The sequence below is a fragment of the Hyla sarda genome, chromosome 1 (genome assembly GCF_029499605.1).
Source record: "Hyla sarda isolate aHylSar1 chromosome 1, aHylSar1.hap1, whole genome shotgun sequence".
Lineage (NCBI taxonomy): Eukaryota > Metazoa > Chordata > Amphibia > Anura > Hylidae > Hyla > Hyla sarda.
Genome location: NC_079189.1, coordinates 560534464 through 560561257, shown reverse-complemented (window position 1 = coordinate 560561257; position 26794 = coordinate 560534464). Strand labels below are relative to the sequence as shown.

Sequence of the window (26794 nt, the reverse complement as noted above, 5' to 3'; positions counted from 1 at the left end):
TGATCTGCGGGGCCAGGGGGTGTGTGTGAAATATACCGATATTCTGGTATAAGTTATTGGCTTAGTTATCGGCCTGAAAGGTCACAGATTATCGGCATCAGCTCTAAACAAAAAAATGTAAAAAAAATATCGGTCGATCCCTACTTTACAGAGCACACACTTACCATGGGTAACATGTCTGTGATGTTATGGTGAAGATAACACTTCCATCATGTGCTGCCACATTGTTATAATATGTAGGATATACCCAAATCCACCAGCGATCTCTCCTGCAGCACCCCTGTCATTTGGTGCACGGAGGGAGCTTTGCTCTGGTCCTGATGACTGGTGATGCAGGGGCTAGAGGATTGTGATGTCATGGCCCCGCCCCCTCAATGCAAGTTTATGGGAGGGGGCGCACTCGGAGGGTGCACTTTAGCAAAATTTGGAAGGTTTGGTTTTCATGCTGCACACTTTACAGTAAAATAGACATGTTTTCTTTATTCTGTGGGTCAATACGATTAAAATACCCATGATTACATACTTTATTATTGTAACTCCAAAAAAATAAGCAAACTTTTTAACCAAATTAGTGCGTTTAAAATCCCTTACTGCGTTTACAAAATGTCTCTTTTATGTTCACGTCGTTCACCATACAGGATAAACAACATTAAATGTTAATAGTTCGGATATTTACGCATGTGGCGATACCAAATGTTTATTAATTTTTTACTTTTAATTTTTTTAACACTTTTTGGGGGTAAAATGGTGAAAAAGGGAAAATTTACATTTTTATTGGGGGGGGGGGGATTTTTCAAATTTTTTCACTTTTATTTTTTACTTTTATTTTTACACTTTAATAGTCCCCATAGGGGACTATTTATAGCAATCATTTTATTGCTAATACTGTTCAGTGCTTTGCATAGGACATAGCACTGATCAGTGTTATCGGCTATCTTATGCTCGATCTCAGACCAGAGCAGAATATGCCGGGAGACTGACGGAAGCAGGTGAGGGGACCTCTGTTCGCCTTTACAGATGACCGGAATGCCGCGGCAGCACTGCGGGAGATCTTATCATGCATTTTTCTGACCGCACTCCCGCAGATGGCGTGATCTGTATTGATCATGGCATCTGAGGGGTTAAATGCAGACATCCGTGCAATCGCAGATGTCAGCCATTATCGGCAGGTCCCTGGCTGCTATCAGCCAGGAACTGCCGAGCATTGCTCTGATGCTCGCGGTCATGTACAGGACGTAAATGTACGCCCTGGTGCGTTAAGTATCACCACACCAGGACGTACATTTACGTCCTGCGTCGTTAAGGGGTTAAGAACTGACTGGTCACTTGCTCCTAATGTATCCCGCCCCTGACAGGCGTTATTGTCACCTATTCATCCATGTTATTCACTTCTTTTGTTAAGGCTGATTGGCGTATACTTCTCAAGAACACAGGGTGGTACAGAGTATGAGGGACACTTTTTATAAGGGGTCATGGGCTAAGTAGATATATTTAGGGATAACCTTTTGTTTCTATGAAACTACTGCTTACCGCAGTGCGTCAAAACAGGGAATATGTTGTCTGAAACAAGCTTCAATAGGTGGTGCTGACAACTAGGGTTAGACAGAGGGTTCCTACAGCTGTTGCAAAACCAACTCCCAGCATGCCCAGACAGCCGTTGGCTGTCTGGGCATGCTGGGAGTTGTAGTTTTGCTACAGCTAGAGGCACACTGGTTGAGAAACGCTGGGTTAGGACATTGGTGCTATCACTCATATGCATCAGTTTCATCTGTGCAGATCCCAGAGGTTGTAGGAGAGGAGATAAGAAATGTTATTGTATCTCAACCATCGTCACTGGAGGTTGTACACGAGATGAAGAGAACAGTCTGTAACTGGTATATGAGGTGATGAGATGAACAAAAGTCCCTATATCTCCCCCCCCCCCCCCCCCCCCCCCTCCAGAGATCCCAGAGCTTTCAAAAGAAGAAAAGTTACTGTATCTTTATCACCAATACTGGAGGTTATACACGAGATGACAAGTTCTTGTATCTTAACCACTGTCATTGACAATTCTATAGGGGACGGCTCATATGGGGGTATATGGGTGATGAAAAAAAAGTTCCCAAGTGACAGGAGGCTGTACATGGGGAGAGATGTCTGTAACAGGCTGTGATTGATAAAGGGGGTGTTCCAGGTCTTTAACCCCTTAAGGACGCAGGACGTAAATGTACGTCCTGGTGAGGTGGTACTTAACGCACCAGGACGTACATTTACGTCCTAAGCATAACCGCGGGCATCGGAGCGATGCCCGTGTCATGCGCGGCTGATCCCGGCTGCTGATCGCAGCCAGGGACCCGCCGGCAATGGCCGACGCCCGCGATCTCGCGGGCGTCCGCCATTAACCCCTCAGGTGCCGGGATCAATACAGATCCCGGCATCTGCGGCAGTTCGCGATTAAAATGAACGATCGGATCGCCCGCAGCGCTGCTGCGGGGATCCGATCATTCATAACGCCGCACGGAGGTCCCCTCACCTTCCTCCGTGCGGCTCCCGGCGTCTCCTGCTCTGGTCTGTGATCGAGCAGACCAGAGCAGGAGATGACCGATAATACTGATCTGTTCTATGTCCTATACATAGAACAGATCAGTATTAGCAATCATGGTATTGCTATGAATAGTCCCCTATGGGGACTATTCAAGTGTAAAAAAAAATGTAAAAAAATGTAAAAGTAAAAGTAAAAAAAAAGTGAAAAATCCCCTCCCCCAATAAAAAAGTAAAACGTCCGTTTTTTCCTATTTTACCCCCAAAAAGCGTAAAAAACATTTTTTATAGACATATTTGGTATCGCCGCGTGCGTAAATGTCCGAACTATTAAAATAAAATGTTAATGATCCCGTACGGTGAACGGCGTGAACGAAAAAAAATTAAAAAAGTCCAAAATTCCTACTTTTTTAATTCATTTTATTAAAAAAAAAATTATAAAAAATGTATTAAAAGTTTTTTATATACAAATGTGGTATCAAAAAAAAGTACAGATCATGGCGCAAAAAATGAGCCCCCATACCGCCGCTTATACGGAAAAATAAAAAAGTTATAGGTCATCAAAATAAAGGGATTATAAACGTACTAATTTGGTTAAAAAGTTTGTGATTTTTTTTTAAGCGCAACAATAATATAAAAGTATATAATAATGGGTATCATTTTAATCGTATTTACCCTCAGAATAAAGAACACACGTCATTTTTACCATAAATTGTACGGCGTGAAAACAAAACCTTCCAAAATTAGCAAAATTGCGTTTTTCGTTTTAATTTCCCCACAAAAATAGTGTTTTTTGGTTGCGCCATACATTTTATGATATAATGAGTGATGTCATTACAAAGGACAACTGGTCGCGCAAAAAACAAGCCCTCATACTAGTCTGTGGATGAAAATGTAAAAGAGTTATGATTTTTAGAAGGCGAGGAGGAAAAAATGAAAACGTAAAAATTAAATTGTCTGAGTCCTTAAGGCCAAAATGGGCTGAGTCCTTAAGGGGTTAAGGGTCTATTCACACGTACAGTATTCTGCGCAGATTTGATGCGCAGGATTTTAAGCTGTGTTCAGTTTACATTGAACTCTGCAGCAGAAAATCCTGCGCGCCAAATCTGCACAGAATACTGTACGTGTGAATAGACCATAAAGAGGTATCCCCCGGGGGTCAAATGAAGCTGTACAGTGATATCGAGGAGATGACATGAAGAAAAGTGCCTTTATTCTTCCCCCATTTCCGACTGGACACAATGGTATTGAGAGGCTGCACAGTGATATGGCGGTAAAGATGCAGAAATATTAATTTAACCCCCTCGGGATCACAGGAGGCTGTAAAGTGGAGGGATGACAGTAACAGGCTGGGGGTCATAGAAGGCTGTAAAGTGATATGGGGGCAATGACATGAAGAAAGGTTCCTGTATGTCCCCCAGGATCACAGGCTGGTCATGGGGTGCGATGGCATTAAGAGGCTGTGATAGGTAGAGGGTGATGCCTTTATTCCCCTGCCAGAGGTCATAGGAAGCTGTACAGTGATATGGGGGTGATTGCCCAAAGAAATGTTCCATTAACCCACCCCCAGGTCATAGGAGGCTGTACAGTGATATGGGGATTATGGCTAGAGATGAGCGAATTTACAGTAAATTTGATTTGTCACGAACTTCTCGGCTCGGCAGTTGATGACTTTTCCTGCATAAAGTAGTTCAGCTTTCAGGTGCTCCCGTGGGCTGGAAAAGGTGGATACAGTCCTAGGAGACTCTTTCCTAGGACTGTATCCACCTTTTCCAGCCCACCGGAGCACCTGAAAGCTGAACTAATTTATGCAGGCTAAAGTCAGCAACTGCCGAGTCGAGAAGTTCGTGACGAATCAAATTTACTGTAAATTCGCTCATCTCTAATTATGGCATTAAATGTTCCCATCGGAGGCTATATGGTGAAATTGGGCTGAATCAGGCATGATAACAGAGGTTTTAAGACAAGACTTTTCTCATGTTACCACTAGCGATGAGCGAACTTACAGTGATTCGATTCGTCACGAACTTCTCGGCTCAGCTGACTTTAGCTGTATAAATGAGTTCAGCTTTTAGGTGCTCCGGGGGCTGGAGACTCTCTCCTAGGACTGTATCCACCTTTTCCAGCCACCGGAGCACCTGAAAGCTGAACTCATTTATGCAGCTAAAGTCAGCACCTGCCGAGCCAAGAAGTTCGTGACGAATCGAATTACTAACTTCACTCATCTCTAGTTACCACCAGTAAAAAGTCTTACTGACATACAGTAGACTAAAACCTCAGTGTAAAAGGGGAGATTCTTATTCTTCTGTTCTGTAGAAGAACAGGATTCCTGGACTTCCAGATTTCATATAACCATAGACAGACACAGCTGTGGAGGGAAAAAAGCTGTATCCCTTTGAAGTGACAGAAGAGAGCCCCTATTATTCAAGCACAAATCTGCATAATGTGCACATAAAATTTACATAATGAAAAAAAAATAATCTAAACTCAACATCTTTCTTGTCCGTCTCCCTCGGCCCAGGATTGGTGAAGCCTCTCAATGTCGGCATTAAAAGCAACGCAGCACTTTAGATAAGAGCAGGGAGCCGGCTGACGGCTGGAAACGCTCCATTTGCACGGTGAGAGGGCGGCAGCCAATTTATTAGGTGACCCCCCTAGCCAACAATTAGAGGTAAATATATTGTCAGCGGCACAGAGTTCACTGGGATCTTATTAAACCCCCCACCTGAATGATAATACAGCGGGGGGGGGGGGGGAGATTGTAGGCAGTACCCGTGCAGCTACTGATGGGACTGGAGACCTGGCAGTAAGTGGGCAATGTTAATGGCATCATTTCTGGCAGAGTGAAGACGACGTGTTGTGCTGATCAGAAAATCAATACTTACGCCAGTTAGAATAGTTTCGTTAACAATAGTTTCCTACACCATACAGCAGTGTTTTCCCAACCAGGGAGCCTCCAGCTGTTGCAAAACTACAACCCCCAGCAAGCCCGGACAGCCAAAGGCCAAAGCCTTTGAGTGGAGGCTCAGAAAAAGAAGACGTGGAGAGCTAAAGAGCTCAGCGTTTAGCAGCATCACACAGCAGCCCAGTCAGGACATTTCCACATGCAGCAACACTAATTTTTTTCTTCACATTTTATTATAAGTAAAATGGGAAAAGGGGGCATTTTTTTTTTTTATTGATACATAACTTTTTACGTTCCATTTTTTTACGTTCCCAAGGGGGGGGGGGGGGGGATATTTATAGCAATCTATTGATTGCTATTACAGTTTAGTACTATGCATAGACTATCCATTTGTATTAGTATATCACACAGATGGATTAAGGAAGAGCGGCATGAAGGAGGTAAGGAGACACATCCGACCCCTACAATTGTGCTGAGGGTGGTCCCATGAGTCCCCCAAGGCACACTGATACTTTATTTGCCATGATCAGCATTGATCACAGCATCTGAAGGGTTAACGGTGGACAGCAGCGCAAGTCCTGACTGCAAGCGAATATAAAAATGTATAATTTATCTTAGACAAAAATGCTTCTTTCTGCTGTTATCAAGCTTCTTCCCTCTACCCCCTCCAGCTGCTCAAATCATCTTCTATAAAATAAAAAATAAATAAAAACCCTCAGCTTTGTCCTGCGTCTGCAAGAAAAGCAATACAAGTCTATGAAGGGGGGAGGAGGGAGCTCCGCCAACCAGCGCTGGGAGAACTGCAAATTTTAGATGAAGCCTGCAAAGCAGAAATCTGCTGAAAAATATTGTATACAAGTTATATAATGGCCAGTAATAGTGCTGATCCTCACATCCTTAAACAAAAAAAAAAAAAACACAACAACAACACATTATCTGGAATTCAACCCTATCTATATAACCGATATTTGGCACATCTAGAATATTTCAGCTCTTCAGACTCTCATTAATGAAAAAACCTAAGCCCGATTCTCATCTCGACATAAGTAGGAGCCCACTTCACTGCTGAGCTATTTCCTCTGTAATCGTGTTATCTCCATCTGATATGACTGCGCTTGTTGATCCTCATACCCGAGAAAGCCATGTAAAGTTTCGCTAAGCGCCGAAATCAGGCGGTAGAGAGACGTCTCACCTCGCAAGCTCTTTGATTAGATTTGCAATTCTTCTCTTGTCTTCTGGGCATAAATCCTTCAAAGACGCGCTTCTTATCCCAGCTTCTGGCTGAACTACCTGGAGAGAGAGGAAGCAAGAGGACACTTAGTCAGTCAGCAGGTCACCTGGAAGAGGGCGCAGACATGGGACAGCGGAGGTAATCCGTTACTATACAATTACTGGGAGAAGCAGCACAAAGGAGACCTCAGGAGCCTCAAAAGTAGCTCTAAGATTAGCGTCATACAAGGTGAGCGGAGTGGAAAAACAGACCGCAAGACGCCATCGATTTAAGACGCTGCTAAAATTACCATCACATACGAGTTTCCTCTTTGCCGCTATAAAGCTTGGGAAAGTTCAAACATATTTAAGAAGTTTTCCAAGACCCCCCCCCCCCCCTCCCTTCTCCCCGCTTTTATGGCAATTCACTATCCCAGAGCGTTCTTCTTGCTTTCTTTAAAGGGGTACTCCGCCCCTAGACATCTTATCCAAAGGCGGGACCCCCGCAATCTCCATGCTGCACCCGGCATTCGTTTAGAGGGTCAGGTTCAGCACCAGAAGCTCGTGATGTCATGGCCACGCCCCCCTCAATGCAAGTCTATGGAAGGGGGTGTGACAGCCATCATGACCCCTCCCATAGACTTGCATTGAGGGGGTAGGGCTGTGACGTCAAGAGCCTCCGCCCCGCATCACCAGTCATCCGGCACGGAGCAAAGTTTGCTCCTCTACTTCGGCTTCCTAGATATCCGTTGTACGATCGCGAGGGTCCCCAGCGGCCGGACCCCCACAATCAGACATCTTATGCCCTATCCTTTGGATAGGTGATAAGATGTCTAGGGGTGGAGTACCCCTTTAAATGAAGAACATTTGTGGTAATATTCAGTTCTGTTTGAATCACGTCTCAGGTGATGCAGGATAGGCCCATCTCTGAGACCCACACTGATCTTAAGATCGAGGGCTCACTGTCCTTATCTCTTCCCCCCCCCCCCCCCAACCTGGCTGCAGGTGACCATTGAACCCTATTGACTGGTAAAGGGCTCTGTCGAGCTACATTGTGGTGTCTGGCAGTGAAAACAGCAATATATTCAGGTATTTATCCATGGGTGGCCATGGGAGTAATTATGAAAAATGACTATAGTACACAATGTTGCATTGTATAGTAATTTTTCATAAAATATGAGATTTAAACTTAAAGGGTAGGGTCACACATAGCATATATGCAGTGTATTTCACATTGTGCAGAATCCACTGCGTTGCCTGAAAACCGCAGCTTATGCTTCTATGAGCAGACACACAGGGCTACCTGGCGGCAGTCCTGTGTACGCAATAAGGTTTGGAGGCAGGTCGGCATGTCACAGTCACGTCAGCACGCTGGGCCAATCTCCATACCTTACTGCGCACACAGGACTACCGCCAGGTGTGTCTGCTCATAGGACAATATGAAGCTTATTTCTTTATGTGTAACCCTATGTATGTCCACCTTTGAATCCCGCAGCTGTAATTTTGCAGGTTGTTAATGAAGACTGTCAGCAAGCTGTAATGCAGTGTTACCCATCAGCATGCCTCCAGCTGTTGCAAAACCAACTCCCAGCATGCCTGGACAGCCAACAGCTGTCTGGGCATGCTGGGAGTTGTAGTTATGCAACAGCTGGAGGCACCCTGGTAGGGAAACACTCCTGTAACAGCTTAGTTGAGCTCCTATAATGGAGCACATTGCCTGATGTAAACCACAGAGAAACAACAAAAAACTCTTGGTGAACCACCAACATTTCTTATTTAGTCTTCATTATACAGAGCAAAACTCAGTTTTTCTTCAAAACTGAAATTTTCCCTGCATTCTCTGCTTGTTCAGGATCTGCACATAGATTGCTTGGGTGGTTTACACCAGTTGTAGAAATAAACTGCTCAGACATCCGGGTCTAGCAGATGACCCAATCTCCCAGTCTATACAAACAGAGAAACGACAAACTCTTGGTGAACAACCAAAATGAGTGGGGAGTGAATGAGTTAAAACTTAACTTTTACTAAGCCTCAATAAAAAGATGTCAGTTCTCAATCCCATTCAGGGACAATTACGTGTAATGCCAGACAAAATAGTCAAAAATCAACTAGGGGCCCAGATGGATAAGTGGATCGTAAATATCCAAAAGGGTCAGGTGCAAAATCACTATATAAAATTATTATATATATACCAGCATCCTCAGGGGAACCCTATAAAGTAGTTATATACAGTGAGTATTGCATGAAAAAAATCATAAGTATAGTGTAGGAGCAATATAAATAACATAAGCGTTCCAGTCAGCTAGATAAAGGTCCAATACTCAATGCCGAGTATACCCATACATTTGACCAAATTGCTGTCGGGAAATTGGAGGCCACAGGACATCAGGTACACACAGTCAATGCTGCCAAGATGTACGATCATGATGTCCGGCTCTCAAATAAAATGGTGAATCGATCATGTGCAGCGTAGCCGAGGATCTTGGCTCCCTGCTAAAGCAGGTTTGCTCATCACCATTTTACTTGAGAGCTGGACATCATGATCGTACATCTTGGCATCATTGACTGCGTGTACCCGATGTCCTGAAGCCTCTAATTTCCCGACAGCAATTTGGTCAAGTGTATGGGTATACTCAACATTATGAGTATTGGACCTTTATCTAGCTGACTGGAACGCTTATGATATTTATATTGCTCCTACACTATACTTATGATTTTTTTCATGCAATACTCACTGTATATAAATACTTTATAGGGTTTCCCCTGAGGACGCCAGTATATTTCGGCAGAAACGCGTCGAGAAACCCATGAGTTGAGTCATGACTTCTTCTGTGACATAATTTAATAATATTTTAAATCATTTTGTATGGTGATTTTGCGCACTTGAGACCCGTTTGGATATATACAATCCACATATACATCTGGACCCCTAGTTGGTTTTTGACTGTTTTGTCTGGCATTGTACGTAATTGTCCCTGAATGGGATTGAGAACTGACATCATTTTATTGAGGCTTAGTAAAAGTTAAGTTTTAACTCATTCACTCCCCACTCATTTTGGTTGTTCACCAAGAGTTTGTTGTTTCTCTGTTTGTATTGACTGGGAGATTGGGTCATCTGCTAGACCCGGATGTCTGAGCAGTTTATTTCTACAACTGATGTAAACCACCCAAGCAATCTATGTGCAGATCCTGAACAAGCAGAGAATGCAGGGAAAATTTCAGTTTTGAAGAAAAACTGACTTTTGCTCTGTATAATGAAGACTAAATAAGAAATGTGAATTCTCATCTAGAAAACCAGACTCTCTCCTATGACAGTATAAGGATGTACTTGGTGATCAGTCTGTTCAAGATCCGTGCGTCAACAACTATATTCTCCTGCATTCACTATTTTATATATATATATATATATATATATATATATATATATATATATATATATATATATTTTTTTTTTTTTTTTTATATTACAGACGGACGGCGGGCACAATGGCTGACGTTACCTGTTGCTCATATTGATTTTGCCCCCAATCTGATAATATTTCCATCCTGGCAGCAGGGTTGGCACTTTGGTTCCCTGGCTTTGCACAAGAAGCCTTCAAGCTCTTAGTCTTAGGAGCCGCTCTGCAGTTTCCTTCTCGACAAAGTCCTGAATGATGTAAACAGGAGAAAAAAAAAAAAAAAACATCAGCGACAACGACACAACATGCACATTCCAATAATAATCCCACATGAGTTAACACAGTACAGCCCTATAAAAGTCTGAGATGCCTAGTATAGCCATCTGAATACTTCTTTGAGGCTATAAACACCTGTTTGTGTATTTAGGAAGCAAGTAAACTAATTCAATGAAACAAACTTCTAACTAGTTTACTACTATCAGTTACTACAATAGTGCTGCTGTAGAGTCTGTGTAAATCCTTCACATAGTTGGCTGTCCTGCTCTTCGGCATTGGTGTGTCAGCACAAGGGAGGAGAGATCTTTATGGGCTGCAGAAGATTAAAAATAGATGAATGAAGCCGTGTGGATTAGGGATCGACCAATATTGTTTTTTTAGGGCTGATACCGATAATCTGTGGAGGTTAGGGCCGATAGCCGATAACTTATACCAATATTCCGGTATAAGTTATCGGCTATTTATCCCCCAGCGACACCGCTGCAGATCATTGATTTAAAGCGGGCGCTTTAAATCAATGCACTGCAGTGGCATTTGCGGTGCCATAGGCTGCCGCCGCCACCCGCTTCTCTCCCCCTGCCTGTCCGGGGGTCCTGAGACCTATCACCGCCATCGCTCCCTCCTCCACACCGCGACCGCCGCACCACACCCGCGAACGGACCCACCCGGACCACCCCCATTACGGTTAAGTTTAATTTTTTTTTATTGACTCGGAGGGTGGGGGAGGGGCCCGACCGGTATAGCGGTATGGGCAAAAATCCATACCAAGAAAAAAAAAACGGTATCCGGTTCATACCGGTATACCGCCCAGCACTACGGTGGGGGGTGCGACACGGTGCGGTGGGTCGGGGGGCGGTCGCGGTGCGGGCATTATCGGCTTATCGGCAAGGTAATTGCTGATACCGATAATGCCCAAAATCGTGAATATTGGCCATACCGGTCGATCCCTAGTGCGGATATACGACAGCAAGTGAAAGCAGCAGCATATCCTGGACCCACAGATCTTGCATATCTTAAATGGTCACTGGCAGATACAAAAACTTTTAATATGTTGTACATCTTGGCAAAATATTAACCTTTCTTACATACTTCATAAGAAAATGTATTTATTTCCTTTTTATAGAAATCATGGCTCTCCTGATCATACTCCTCTGTGCGCTCTCCTGTCTGATAGGACTCCTCTGTGCTCTCTCCTGTCTGATAGGACTCCTCTGTCCTCTCTCCTGTCTGTTAGTACTCCTCTGTCCTCTCTCCTGTCTGATAGTACTCCTCTGTGCTCTCTCCTGTCTGATAGGACTCCTCTGTGCTCTCTCCTGTCTGATAGGACTCCTCTGTCCTCTCTCCTGTCTGTTAGTACTCCTCTGTCCTCTCTCCTGTCTGATAGTACTCCTCTGTGCTCTCTCCTGTCTGATAGGACTCCTCTGTGCTCTCTCCTGTCTGATAGGACTCCTCTGTGCTCTCTCCTGTCTGATAGGACTCCTCTGTGCTCTCTCCTGTCTGTCCCGGCTTTCTGCATAGAGAGCGCGTGTCGACCACCGCACGAGGCGGCGGCTGACACGCGCCCTCCATTTACTGCTATGGGAGAGCCAAAGCGCTGCCTTCGGCAATTTCCGGCTCTCCCATAGCAGTGTATGGAGGGGGCGTGTTGGCCGCTGCTTTGTGCGGTGGTCAACACGCCCTCTCTAACCAGAGAGCCGGGGCCCCGTATGGGAGATCGCGGGGGGCCCCAGCGGTCGGATCCCCCGCAATCTGGAAACTTATCCCCTATCCTTAGGATAGTGGATACATTTTTCAATCTGTAGTTCTCCTTTAAATGCAAAATTTTCAGCTCCCATTGACTTCAATCAGGGAATGCCCAAATAGCATGAAATCAGCAATAACAGAAAAAAAAGTGATATGTTACTATTTCAGAGAGGTTCCTCATGGAATCTTGCATTGATATTAAATAAAAAAAATAAATAAATAAAAAGCCACAAGAAAAACCACCTCAAAAAGGTGAGACATTAGAAAATCATAGGTGGTCCCGAAGCTCTATTTAACCATGGGAACAAACTTACTTTTAACGTCTTTTGCTTTACAGGACATGAATCAGGAAATTCTCTCCAGCAGCTTTAGGCGCAAGTGCAATGTGACAATGACGCCGAGGACAGTCCACCTTACTTTTTGGTAGTGAGGCGAGGTGGACTGTCCTAGGATGGATCGGCACAATCTGCATGCTCCTAAACTGCTGGAGAGCAATCCTACAGTAAAGTAAATGTTCCAGGGAATTATCAGCTGGATTTGTTGCTGAGAGCTGCAGACACCATTGGACAGCTGTCGGTAGAAAAGCAAACTAAACCTTTCCCGGAGCAGTGGTGGTTGCTAAAGTTATGGTATCTTCGGCACACAAAGTTACTCACCCTCACCTCCTTGTCTGACATACAGAGGGCTTTACATCAGTCAAGGAGGGACAGGGAAGTGGAGACAAGCAAGAAGGCTTGCCAGGCTGTGACACTTGAGTAGCTTGGCTCCACCTCCTTGACACTAGGCTAAGAAATAAAAAGATTTCTAGTTTCATAGTTTATAAGGTTAAAAAAAAAAAAAGGCAAGAGTCCATCAACTTCGACCTATAACCCTACTGTGTTGATCTAGAAGACGGCAACTGACCTCCTCATGAAGGGGGGAGGACGAGTTCTTCCTGATTCAACATGAGAATAAATCCCTGGATCCACATTCTATTCACATACATCTAGTATCCATAACCTGTAATATTATATTTCTCCAGGAAAAAACATCCAGGCCCCCTAGAACTTGTTTATGGAGTCAGACATCACAATAGCCTGGTGCAGAGAGTTCCATAGTCTCACTGCTCTTACAGTAAAGAATCTCTGTCTGTGATTATGGTAAAACCTTCTTTCCTCTAGACGGAGAAGATGCCCCCTTGTCACGATTACCGGCCTAGGTATAAAAGGATCCTTATGAGCATCTCTGTATTGACCATTCATATATTTGTACATTGTGATCAGATCGCCCCAAAACTAAATAACCCCAAGCTTGGTAACCTGTCTTGTTCCTGTAATCCTCCCATACCATTAATTATCTGTGTTGCCCTCCTCTGCACCCTCTTTAGTTCAGCCATGTTCTTTTAATATACAGGTGCCCAGAATTGGACAATACTCCATGTGGTCTGACTAGTGATTTATACAGCGGCAAAACCATGTCCTTGTCACAAGCCCCTATGCCTCTCCTGATACATCCCATTACAGTTCTTATTTTTAGCCTTGGCAGCTGCTGTTCACTAAAGTAACTTGAGTTTACTGTCCACCAGTACCCAAAGTCCTTTTTTTGGTAGAAGTTTTACCTAATGTTTTATTATTTAGCACAATTTAACTTTTTTTATTTTTACACCCCCAAGTGCATAACCTTACATTGATCCACATTAAACTTTGCCATGTTTTGTGCCCAAGCCTCCAGCTTCCCCAGATCCCTCTGTAATATTATATTATCCTCCTCTGTGGTGATCACCTTACTCAGTTTAGCGTCATCTGCAAATATAGAAATTGTACTCTGTAATCCCTCTACAAGGTCATTAATAAACAAAGTGGGCCTAGTACTGACCCCTGTGGTCCCCCTGTAATGTGTACTGGGTCCACTTTTTAATATGTTTATTAAGTTTGAATACCGCCATCAGCTCAAAGAAAGGTAGTTTGGTTTTATAGCAACCATGTCTACCGATTCCTTTAAAGAAAGGGAGCATCCATACTACAAAATCAGAAACAGCAACTCCCATTGTTTTCTGTGGGATTCTGCTGCACCGTGCACACTACTTACATTTTCCAAACGGAAATTAAAATTTCGGACTCAGTGAACAAGTTCATTCTTTCTGCAGAATTTACTAAGATATGCATTGCTGTCAATTGTGAAGACGCATGTCCGAGTGGTCCTAGCACAGACAATCAGCCAGTTCCTGTAGTGCACGGAATGTACAGGCAGACATACTGCACTGTAAATGCGCCCTAATGATGCGGGAAGGGACAGAATTCATGCAAAAAGCTTTTAAAGGGGTTATCCAGCATAAGGTGATTTTAGTACGTACCTGGCAGGCAGTAATAGACATGCTTAGGAATGATCTGCGCTTGTCTTGGGGCTAAATGGCTGTGTTGTGAGATTACCAGAACACTGTGGCTAGCCTTTTGTGAACTGGTATTTCCTGTTTGACTTTTTGTTTTACTACAAATCCCATAATTCCATTTTCCTCCCCCCCACACAGCCACCCCACCCATTGAAACATAAATGAGCTGCATCCATTCAAAAGACCTGTGGTTTTCAATCAGGGGGCCTCCATCTGTTGCATTAGTTGCAGATTGATCCCCCCACCCATTGAAGCAGAAAGGCTCCCTGTCATCAGCTGACTAGTGAGTCAGGTCTTGGCCACATTGCAACCTGGGAAAAATCTGAGACAACAGTCATTTTGTATGCTGGTAAAAATAAATAGAGGGGTGAAAATCACAGAAGAATTGTGAAGCATTATTTTTACTTCTGTGATATGACAGGTATGCTTTAAGGCTTTATATACAGAGTTTTTTTTGTTTAACATAGATTTCACTTCTCAATGTTTTCAATGGAAATCTACCCCATGGCTCCCACTAAACTACAGCACAGTTTTCTGATTGAACAACCTCTTGTGTGAATATACCCTGAAAAACAATAAAAGAGAAGTAACCAAGCAAGGAATGAATGAGGCCTGATGACTAATGAATTATTATGTTATGTAGTTTGTTTATATAGGCACTGTCATGTAAATACACTTTACATAGATGAACAGAACAAGCGGAGAAACTTTGTCATATATTTTAGACAAAATGCTTAATTTTTCTTTTATCAAACTTCCCTAAACACCACCCACCCCACCCCCTTTCCTGATCAAATCATCTTCTCTGAAAATCAGCTTAGCTTTGTCTTGTGTCTGCAAGACAAGAAATATAAGTCTAGTCTATGGAGTGGGGTGGAGGAGCTCCGCTCACAAACTCTGGGAGAACTGCAGATTACAGATGAAGCCTGCAGAGCAGAGATCTGCTGAAAAATCCCATATACAAGTTATATAATGGGTAGAAATATTACTGCTCCTCACATGCAAACACAGGAAAGATTATGTTGAAAAGTCACCTAAAATGACAGCTACGCTTTAAAGGGCTCTTCTCATTGAGACATATATAGTAAAACCACAGGATATGCCGTAAGTGTGGCTCCCAAAACAACTAACACTTGTTGTGCTATGCAGTTTGCACAACCTCCATTAAAGGGGTACTGCGTCCCTAGATATCTTATCCCCTATCCAAAGGATGTCTGATCACGGGGATCCCGCCGCTAGGACCCATAATCTCTGTGCAGCACCTGGCCATAGTTTAGAATGCTGGGTGCGGGCTTGCGACATCACTCCACACCACCTCAATGCAAGTATATGGGAGGGGGCATGACAGCCATCACGCCCCCTTCCATAGACTTGTATTGAGGGGGGGTTGTGGTGTGACATCACAGGGGCGTACAAATGAAGGACTTCAAATAGGAGCTGCAGGTTGAAAGAACAGCTGGCTGGAACGACCACAGGTACGGTTTATTCAAAAATGCCACAACGCGTTTCACAGCGCATGCGCAGTGAAACGTGTCACATTGTTTTAGAATAAACCATGCATCTTACCTGTGGTTTGTTCCAGCCAGCGCCGTTCTTTCAAACTGCAGCTCCCATTAGAAGTCGTTAATTTGCTTGTTCAGCAGGAAGGCCGGGGACGGAACCTTCAATCTCACTCACTTAATCCATTGTTGTGTGTTCACACAACCACCTACGGTAAGCACAATTTCCCCCATATCGGGATTATCCACTGGTGGTATTTCACTATGGAGCGCCTTTTTGTGTTTCATCACGAGAGGCGTGGCTGTGACGTCACAACCCTACTGCCCGCTCCAAGCATTCGGAACAAAATATTCTGAACCCTGGGGCAGCGGAGTACCCCTTTAACCCCTTCCCGCAAATGGATTAACATATAAGTCCACTGCAGGCTCAGCAGGTGAGCGCTAATCATACCCGGTGGGTCCCAGTTACTATCAGCAACCGGGACCCACGGCTAATGCCGGACATCGCCGGTCGGGCTGATGTCCGGCATTTACCCTTTAGTGGTTAATCCCGTTTCGCTGCGGCATCCCGATCAGTTGAGAGGGAGGTGTTTTTCCGATCTGTGCTCCAGCTTTGCATTCAGTAGTGCTAGGCTGAAGCAATGGAGCACCGATAACACTGATCAATGCTCTCCTATAGAGAAGCATTGATCAAAGTATGCAATCTAAAGATTGCATGTTAAAGTCCCCTATGGGGACAAAGTAAAAAAAAAAATAGATAAAGTAAATATGCATTAACCCCTTCCCTAATAAAAGTTTAAATCCCCACCTTTTCCAATTTTGTTTTACAAAATAAAATGTAAAAAATAAATAAATAAACAAACGTGTGGTACCGCCGAACTATTAAAATATAATAATTAAACCGCACGGTCAAAGCCATAAGTGTAAAAAAAATTCAGAGTCCAGAAATGCCTATTTTTGGTCACTTCATATATTAAAAAAATAATAATAATTAAAATCCAATCAAAAGGTGCCATCAAAATAAAAATGGTCCCGATAAAAACTTCAGATCATGGCGCAAAAAATTAGCTCTCATACATCCCAGTAGGCGGAAAATAAAAACGTTATAGGTGTCAGAAGTGGACAATTTTAAACATACTAATTTTGGTGCCTGTAGTTATAGCTTGTTTTAAGTAGTAAAATAAAACCTACATAAATTGGGCATCATTGTAACCATATGGACCTACAGAATAAAGATAGGGTGTCATTTGTACTGAAAAGTGCTATGCGTAGAACCGGAAGCCCCCAAAATTTACAAAAAATTAGCATTTTTTTTCCAATTTTGCCCCACAAATATTTTCTTTCTGGTTTCGCTATAGATTTTGTGGAAAAAAAATTAAAAAGGCCTCATATGAGTCTGTAGGTGAAAAATTTTAAGTGTTTGATCTTTAGAAGGCGAGGAGGAAAAAACAAAAGTGCAAAAATGAAAAATGGCCCGACACAGAGCAGCAGCATACAGCTATGTTCACACAGCAGACTTTCTAAGCGAAATTCCGTAGGAATATCCCGCGGCAGCAAAGTCCCATTGATTTCACTGGGATTTCCGTCAGCAGCAAGAATAGTCGTGTCTATTCTTTCTGCAAATTAAAAAGGGGTTATCCAGGAAGAAATTTTTTTAGATATCAACTGGCTCCAGAAAGTTAAACACATTTGTAAATTAAAAGAAAAAAAGAAGGTTATGTGCAGCTCACAACTAAATATTCCCCAAGGTCAAATGGACAAGCAGCTATACCCAAGCTGCAATATACAAATGTAGAAAAATGTAGAAAAAAAAAGGGTTTTTTTTTGTCCAGACCTCCAGGAGAATAAATGCTAAGTCATGACTACTGAGGAAAGGGTCAAAGTATAGAACCCTGAAACATGTCTAGTCTGATTTCATCACTGAAAAACCGCTACATCTGAACTGTTTAACTAACCTAGCGGTATCTGCATATTCTGTATCCAAAGGATTGAAAGCTTCCTTGATCTAATCCAACATTGCAGCCTAATACAGCCCGGTCCATTAAGTCAGAGAGATTTGGAGGAGAGAACCCGGGAACTCCTGACGACACACGCCAGCACCACGAGGCTATCAGCTACAGTGAACAGCTTCCTCCTGGTCACCAGCACAATGGTGACCTGCTCCAGCACGTACCTCTCTGCAGCCACATCAATCAGAGCTGTCAGCGCCTGAAAGTGCTCTCACAATCCAGCGAAACCTGAGCTGTGATCTCTGCTAAGGACGGGTAACACTGTATATCACTAAGACTGTCAATCGCTGATACATTGTGTCTTTATACTTTCCTTTTCTAAGGAAGCCAACTGCAACTGTATCTAATATTATCTACTACTATGAACTGCCAAGAACTTTTGTTTTAAGCAGGATTGCATAAAAGGACTTAACTAGAGATCAGCGAATTTACAGTAAATTTGATTCGTCACGAACTTCTCAGCTCGGCAGTTGATGACTTATCCTGCATAAATTAGTTCAGCTGTTCAGGTGGGCTGGAAAAGATGGATACAGTCCTAGGAAAGAGTCTCCAAGGACTGTATCCACCTTTTCCAGCCCACCGGAGCCCCTGAAAGCTGAACTAATTTATGCAGAAAAAGTCATCAACTGCTGAGCTGAGAAGTTTGTGACGAATCGAATTTACTGTAAGTTCGCTCATCTCTAGACTTAACCCATTCAATACAGTTTATGCATCAGTGATGAATTTCATTAATTTTTTAATTCTTAATACTCTTAATTTTCATATTTTATTTTAAGATATATACTGTTTATCTCCTCCACAAGGGCCCTCTGTGGGGGAAAATACAATTATCTATACACAATTATATATATATATATATATATATATATATATATATATATATATATATATCAGAATTTTTAATAAAATACATTATAGTTAATTATAATTGAAGCACGATCTTTTATTACTGCATTAATTATAGCATTTATTCTCCTGGAGGTCTGAAAAAAAAATACCTCTTTTTTCTAGATTTGTAAATTACTTCTATTAAAAAAATCTTAAGCCTTTCATTACTTACGAGCTGCTGAAGTCGAGTTGTTCTTTTCTGTCTAAGTGCTCTCTGATGACACGTGTCTCAGGAACTGTCCAGAGTAGAAGCAAAGAAAACCTCTTCTACTCTGTGAAGTTCCCGAGACAAGCAGAGATGTCAGCAGAGAGAACTGTTGCTAGACATAAAAGAGCAACTCAACTTCAGCAGCTAATAATTATTGGAAGGCTTAAGATTTTTTAATAGAAGTAATTTACAAATCTGTTTAACTTTCTGGAGTCAGTTGATTTATAAAAAAAAAAAAAGAAATAAATAAAATAAATAAAAAAAAAAAAAAAAGTTTTTCCTGGAATACCCCTTTAATGCCAGAAAATTCTAATTTGCCGAATGTCCAGCAGTGTTTTCTGTGCGGACATATCGCACTTTAAAAAAAAAATATATATATTGTATATGTAAACATGGCCTGTTTGGGGCATACAGCAGCTTGACGGGAGAATTTGAAAACCGGTTGCTGCCATATCCCATGCTGTGCCCAATTTATTTCAATTCGCTAGTGACTCTGGTCGGTAAATAATTTGGACTGTATCCAGTCTGCTGCGCTTTTTTTTAGTCTGGCAAAAAAAAAAAAAAAAAAAATTGATTCTATACAAAAAAACCAGAATCACTAGCTAATTGAAATGAATAGGGTCTGGATCCAGCTGCCGTATGCCCTAAACGTGGTGTGAGTGCAGCTTTAGGCGACATCTCACCAGATCAGGGCACAGGAATGATTAAAGGGGTACTCTGGTGGAAAACATTTTGTTTTTAATCAACTGGTGCCAGAAAGTTAAACAGATTTGTCTATTACTTCTATTAAAAAAATCTTTATCCTTCCAGTACTTAGCAGTATATTAGCTGCTATATACTACAGAGAAAGTTCTTTTTGGATTTCTTTTTTTTCTGTCCATGGTGCTCTCTGCTGACACCTCTGTCCGTATCAGGAACTGTCCAGAACAGGAGCAAATCCCATAGCAAACCTATGCTGCTCTGGACAATTCCTGACATGGACAGAGATGTCAGCAGAGAGCACTGTGGACAGAAAAAAAATTAAAAAAAAATAAAAAGAAATCCAAAAACAAAACTTTCTCTGTAATATACAGCCACTAAAAAGTACTGGAAGGATAAAGATTTTTTAATAGAAGTAATTTACAAATCTGTTTAACTTTCTGGCCCCAGTTGACTTGACATTTGAAATGTACCCCTTTAAGGACAGGAGAAGTGGTGACAGGACCTACCTGGCATGTAGACCATCTGCTGCTCCTCATCAGAATCTTCGGAGGACATTAAGGAAAACTCAATGACAATGCAAGACGTCTTCATGTAGAGACTGACACCCTGTATGATGGGACAGCCATGACACCCGCACACTCCCTCTGAAATATACACGTGACACACTCGCTACTCTACAACAGATGGAAGAAAACATAATTCATCACACTGAGGCATCTTCCTCAATTACTCCATTTTCTGTGACATCCACCATAAGGTGATTTTAAACCGATAGAGGCTGACAGCATGACTACTCCAAACTCCACACCTGCGCAGCAGACAGGGCGGCAGCGTTACACGCCCGGAAACTCACAGATAGTCATGGCAATGACATCTATCATGACTAGGGATCTATCCTGATCCGAAACGCGTTTGTGGTTTGATGTATACTGTTCTCACCGCATCCATATCGCTGGACTTTCCTTCCTTTCTCATAAGGTGATTTTAATACGTACCTGACAGCCAGTAATGGACCTGACTATGAAGGATCTGTGATTGCTTTGGGGTTAAATGTCTATGTTGTGAGATTACCATAACGCTGAGGCTTTTTGTGGATATTTCCTGTTGGAGTTCGTTCCCTCAAACTACAAGCCCCTTAATTCCTTGTTTGTAAGTGTGAGGTCACTTTTTTTCCTCCCACACATCAGTCACCCCACCCATTGAAACACACATGTGCTCCTTTCCATGCAATAGACCAGTGTTTTCTGACCAGGGTGCCTCCAGCTGTTGCAAAACTACAATTCACTTTAGAATCATCTCCCTCCCACCCAGCGGCAGCTCCACCCATTGAAGCAGACAGACTCCCTCTGAACACCTGACTAGTGATGTAATGTCTCGGGCCACACTGCAACCTGGAAAAACCTGAGAAGACACTCATTTTGTATGCTGTTAAAAATATTGGGTCAAAAAAAATCAAAGAATTGCGAGACCACCATAAAACATGTACAGACACTATATTATGAACTTCACTAACTTTACAGCCCCTGTAGCATAGTAAATTATATATATATATATATATATATATATATATATATATATATATATATATAAAAACCTGGATTACCCCTTTTAATTTTGTTATGCCAATTGGTGTAGGTCACTCATTCTACTGTATAGCAGATTTATGTGACACTTCAGCTATACAGTCAATACTGACTCTCCCTCATCCACCATCCTGACACCTCAGTCAGTAGTCAGAGTGGTCATGTGATCTCATTCCAAAACACCATCTATACATGACAGACATGACATCTCCACAATAGTTGTGTGTGACACTAGACCTGGGCGGTATGACCAAAAATGTGTATCACGGCATTTTTGTAACTTATGGCGGTTCCACAGTATTTCTCCTCCCATATCATGTGACCCGTGAGCGCTGTTATGCTTCCCCCCCAATTATCAGCCCAGCACTGCGCTGTCCCTGATGGGGAACTAATCACGTCACCCGCAAGCGCTGCCCTCCTCGTCCTCCTTTTTGTTGCGGGCCGCCAGCACTGGAACTCTGTACTGTACGCTGTATGTATCCCTATGCCCGAGCTACAAAAGATACACAAAATAAACTTTAACTCACCTTCAATACCAGCCTCACCTGCTTCCTGGCGATGGGAACGTCGGAGAGCCGTCAGCCTATCACCGGCCGCAGCCATCTTCCACCTCGGCCGGTGATAGGTTGAGCGCACTGTCATGTAAGAAGCCGGTATTCGGTACGAACCACCCAGCACTAAGTGACACTCTCAGCTTCTTTACATCAGACGTGACTCTTCAGCACCCCCAGAAGTGTCTCCAGCTGTTGCAGAACTACAAGTCCCCGTATGCCCGGACTGTCAGGACAAGCTGTCAGGAAAGTTGTAGTTTTGCAACAGCTAAAGTCACACTGGGGGAGATTTATCAAAACCTGTGTAGAGAGAGTGGTACAGTGCCCATAGCAACCAATCAGATCACATTAATTTTTAAAAAACCCTATGAAAAATAAAAGCAATCTGATTAGTTGCTATAGAAAACTGCACGGCTTTGCCTCATAAGTTTGCAATTTTTGGGGGCTTCATTTTCTACGTAGTCCACTTTTCTAGGAAAGAAAATGATACAGCACCTGTAAGATCTAGGCGACACTCTCTCCACGTAAGATCTAGGCGACACTCTCTCCACACAAGATCTAGTCGACACTCTCTCCACACAAGATCTAGTCGACACTCTCTCCACACAAGATCTAGGCGACACTCTCTCCACACAAGATCTAGGCGACACTCTCTCCACACAAGATCTAGGCGACACTCTCTCCACACAAGATCTAGTCGACACTCTCTCCACACAAGATCTAGTCGACACTCTCTCCACACAAGATCTAGGCGACACTCTCTCCACACAAGATCTAGGCGACACTCTCTCCACACAAGATCTAGGCGACACTCTCTCCACACAAGATCTAGGCGACACTCTCTCCACACAAGATCTAGGCGACACTCTCTCCACACAAGATCTAGGCGACACTCTCTCCACACAAGATCTAGGCGACACTCTCTCCACACAAGATCTAGGCGACACTCTCTCCACACAAGATCTAGGCGACACTCTCTCCACACAAGATCTAGGCGACACTCTCTCCACACAAGATCTAGGCGACACTCTCTCCACACAAGATCTAGGCGACACTCTCTCCACACAAGATCTAGGCGACACTCTCTCCACACAAGATCTAGGCGACACTCTCTCCACACAAGATCTAGGCGACACTCTCTCCACACAAGATCTAGGCGACACTCTCTCCACACAAGATCTAGGCGACACTCTCTCCACACAAGATCTAGGCGACACTCTCTCCACACAAGATCTAGGCGACACTCTCTCCACACAAGATCTAGGCGACACTCTCTCCACACAAGATCTAGGCGACACTCTCTCCACACAAGATCTAGGCGACACTCTCTCCACACAAGATCTAGGCGACACTCTCTCCACACAAGATCTAGGCGACACTCTCTCCACACAAGATCTAGGCGACACTCTCTCCACACAAGATCTAGGCGACACTCTCTCCACACAAGATCTAGGCGACACTCTCTCCACACAAGATCTAGGCGACACTCTCTCCACACAAGATCTAGGCGACACTCTCTCCACACAAGATCTAGGCGACACTCTCTCCACACAAGATCTAGGCGACACTCTCTCCACACAAGATCTAGGCGACACTCTCTCCACACAAGATCTAGGCGACACTCTCTCCACACAAGATCTAGGCGACACTCTCTCCACACAAGATCTAGGCGACACTCTCTCCACACAAGATCTAGTCGACACTCTCTCCACACAAGATCTAGTCGACACTCTCTCCACACAAGATCTAGTCGACACTCTCTCCACACAAGATCTAGTCGACACTCTCTCCACACAAGATCTAGTCGACACTCTCTCCACACAAGATCTAGTCGACACTCTCTCCACACAAGATCTAGTCGACACTCTCTCCACACAAGATCTAGTCGACACTCTCTCCACACAAGATCTAGTCGACACTCTCTCCACACAAGATCTAGGCGACACTCTCTCCACACAAGATCTAGTTGACACACTCTCCACACAAGATCTAGTTGACACTCTCTATACAACAGGGGTCTCAAACTCCCGGAACAAAATTTTGCGTCCCGGGTGTCGGGCAGGCAATTTCTTCAGGTATGCAGCAGTAAATGCCAGAAGACTTCACACACATGGGCACACGCTGCTACTGTACCTATATCTCCCTGCTGCAGCCTATAACGAGCCTTCCTGGAGGGATGCACCCGATTGGTGAAGACAAGATGCAGGCGACGCTGTCTCTATAGACAAGATGCAGGCGACGCTGTCTCTATAGACAAGATGCAGGCGACGCTCTCTCTATAGACAAGATGCAGGCGACGCTCTCTCTATAGACAAGATGCAGGCGACGCTCTCTCTATAGACAAGATGTAGGCGACGCTCTCTCTACACATGATGTAGGCGACGCTCTCTCTACACATGATGTAGGCGACGCTCTCTCTACACATGATGTAGGCGACGCTCTCTCTACACATGATGTAGGCGACGCTCTCTCTACACATGATGTAGGCGACGCTCTCTCTACACATGATGTAGGCGACGCTCTCTCTACACATGATGTAGGCGACGCTCTCTCTACACATGATGTAGGCGACGCTCTCTCTACACATGATGTAGGCGACGCTCTCTCTACACATGATGTAGGCGACGCTCTCTCTACACAAGATGTAGGCGACGCTCTCTCTACACATGATGTAGGCGACGCTCTCTCTACACAAGATGTAGGCGACGCTCTCTCTACACATGATGTAGGCGACGCTCTCTCTACACAAGATGTAGGCGACGCTCTCTCTACACAAGATGTAGGCGACGCTCTCTCTACACAAGATGTAGGCGACGCTCTCTCTACACAAGATGTAGGCGACGCTCTCTCTACACAAGATGTAGGCGACGCTCTCTCTACACAAGATGTAGGCGACGCTCTCTCTACACAAGATGTAGGCGACGCTCTCTCTACACAAGATGTAGGCGACGCTCTCTCTACACAAGATGTAGGCGACGCTCTCTCTACACAAGATGTAGGCGACGCTCTCTCTACACAAGATGTAGGCGACGCTCTCTCTACACAAGATGTAGGCGACGCTCTCTCTACACAAGATGTAGGCGACGCTCTCTCTACACAAGATGTAGGCGACGCTCTCTCTACACAAGATGTAGGCGACGCCCTCTCTACACAAGATGTAGGCGACGCCCTCTCTACACAAGATGTAGGCGACGCCCTCTCTACACAAGATGTAGGCGACGCCCTCTCTACACAAGATGTAGGCGACGCCCTCTCTACACAAGATGTAGGCGACGCCCTCTCTACACAAGATGTAGGCGACGCCCTCTCTACACAAGATGTAGGCGACGCCCTCTCTACACAAGATGTAGGCGACGCCCTCTCTACACAAGATGTAGGCGACGCTCTCTCTACACAAGATGTAGGCGACGCTCTCTCTACACAAGATGTAGGCGACGCTCTCTCTACACAAGATGTAGGCGACGCTCTCTCTACACAAGATGTAGGCGACGCTCTCTCTACACAAGATGTAGGCGACGCTCTCTCTACACAAGATGTAGGCGACGCTCTCTCTACACAAGATGTAGGCGACGCTCTCTCTACACAAGATGTAGGCGACGCTCTCTCTACACAAGATGTAGGCGACGCTCTCTCTACACAAGATGTAGGCGACGCTCTCTCTACACAAGATGTAGGCGACGCTCTCTCTACACAAGATGTAGGCGACGCTCTCTCTACACAAGATGTAGGCGACGCTCTCTCTACACAAGATGTAGGCGACGCTCTCTCTACACAAGATGTAGGCGACGCTCTCTCTACACAAGATGTAGGCGACGCTCTCTCTACACAAGATGTAGGCGACGCTCTCTCTACACAAGATGTAGGCGACGCTCTCTCTACACAAGATGTAGGCGACGCTCTCTCTACACAAGATGTAGGCGACGCTCTCTCTACACAAGATGTAGGCGACGCTCTCTCTACACAAGATGTAGGCGACGCTCTCTCTACACAAGATGTAGGCGACGCTCTCTCTACACAAGATGTAGGTGACGCTCTCTCTACACAAGATGTAGGTGACGCTCTCTCTACACAAGATGTAGGTGACGCTCTCTCTATACACACACACACACACACACAAGATGTAGGTGACGCTCTCTCTATACACACACACAAGATGTAGGTGACGCTCTCTCTATACACACACACACACAAGATGTAGGTGACGCTCTCTCTATACACACACACACACACACACAAGATGTAGGTGACGCTCTCTCTATACACACACACACACACAAGATGTAGGTGACGCTCTCTATACACACACAAGATGTAGGTGACGCTCTCTCTATACACACACACACACACACACACAAGATGTAGGTGACGCTCTCTCTATACACACACACACACACACAAGATGTAGGTGACGCTCTCTCTATACACACACACACACACACAAGATGTAGGTGACGCTCTCTCTATACACACACACACACACAAGATGTAGGTGACGCTCTCTTCTCTATACACACACACACACACACACACAAGATGTAGGTGACGCTCTCTCTATACACACACACACACACAAGATGTAGGTGACGCTCTCTCTATACACACACAAGATGTAGGTGACGCTCTCTCTATACACACACACACACACACACACACACACACACACACAAGATGTAGGTGACGCTCTCTCTATACACACACACAAGATGTAGGTGACGCTCTCTCTATACACACACACAAGATGTAGGTGACGCTCTCTCTATACACACACACACAAGATGTAGGTGACGCTCTCTCTATACACACACACAAGATGTAGGTGACGCTCTCTCTATACACACACACAAGATGTAGGTGACGCTCTCTCTATACACACACACAAGATGTAGGTGACGCTCTCTCTATACACACACACAAGATGTAGGTGACGCTCTCTCT

General features: G+C 44.1%; 1 protein-coding gene across 4 annotated transcripts in view; it reads right to left on the bottom strand.

The window, feature by feature from the left end:
- The window catches only part of KIAA1328 (KIAA1328 ortholog), a 154622-nt gene that overhangs the window by 120330 nt on the left and 7498 nt on the right, over positions 1-26794 (bottom strand). For 2 of the 4 annotated variants that reach the window (XM_056542776.1, XM_056542762.1), the window contains exons 2-4: positions 20232-20272; positions 10135-10280; positions 6618-6715 (exon numbers count right to left, since the gene is read on the bottom strand). In XM_056542776.1, coding sequence (XP_056398751.1) covers positions 6618-6715; positions 10135-10280; positions 20232-20272 — 285 coding nt within the window. The remainder of the gene's footprint in view (positions 1-6617; positions 6716-10134; positions 10281-20231; positions 20273-26794) is intronic. The other 2 variants (XM_056542771.1, XM_056542782.1) reach the window with 2 other exon arrangements.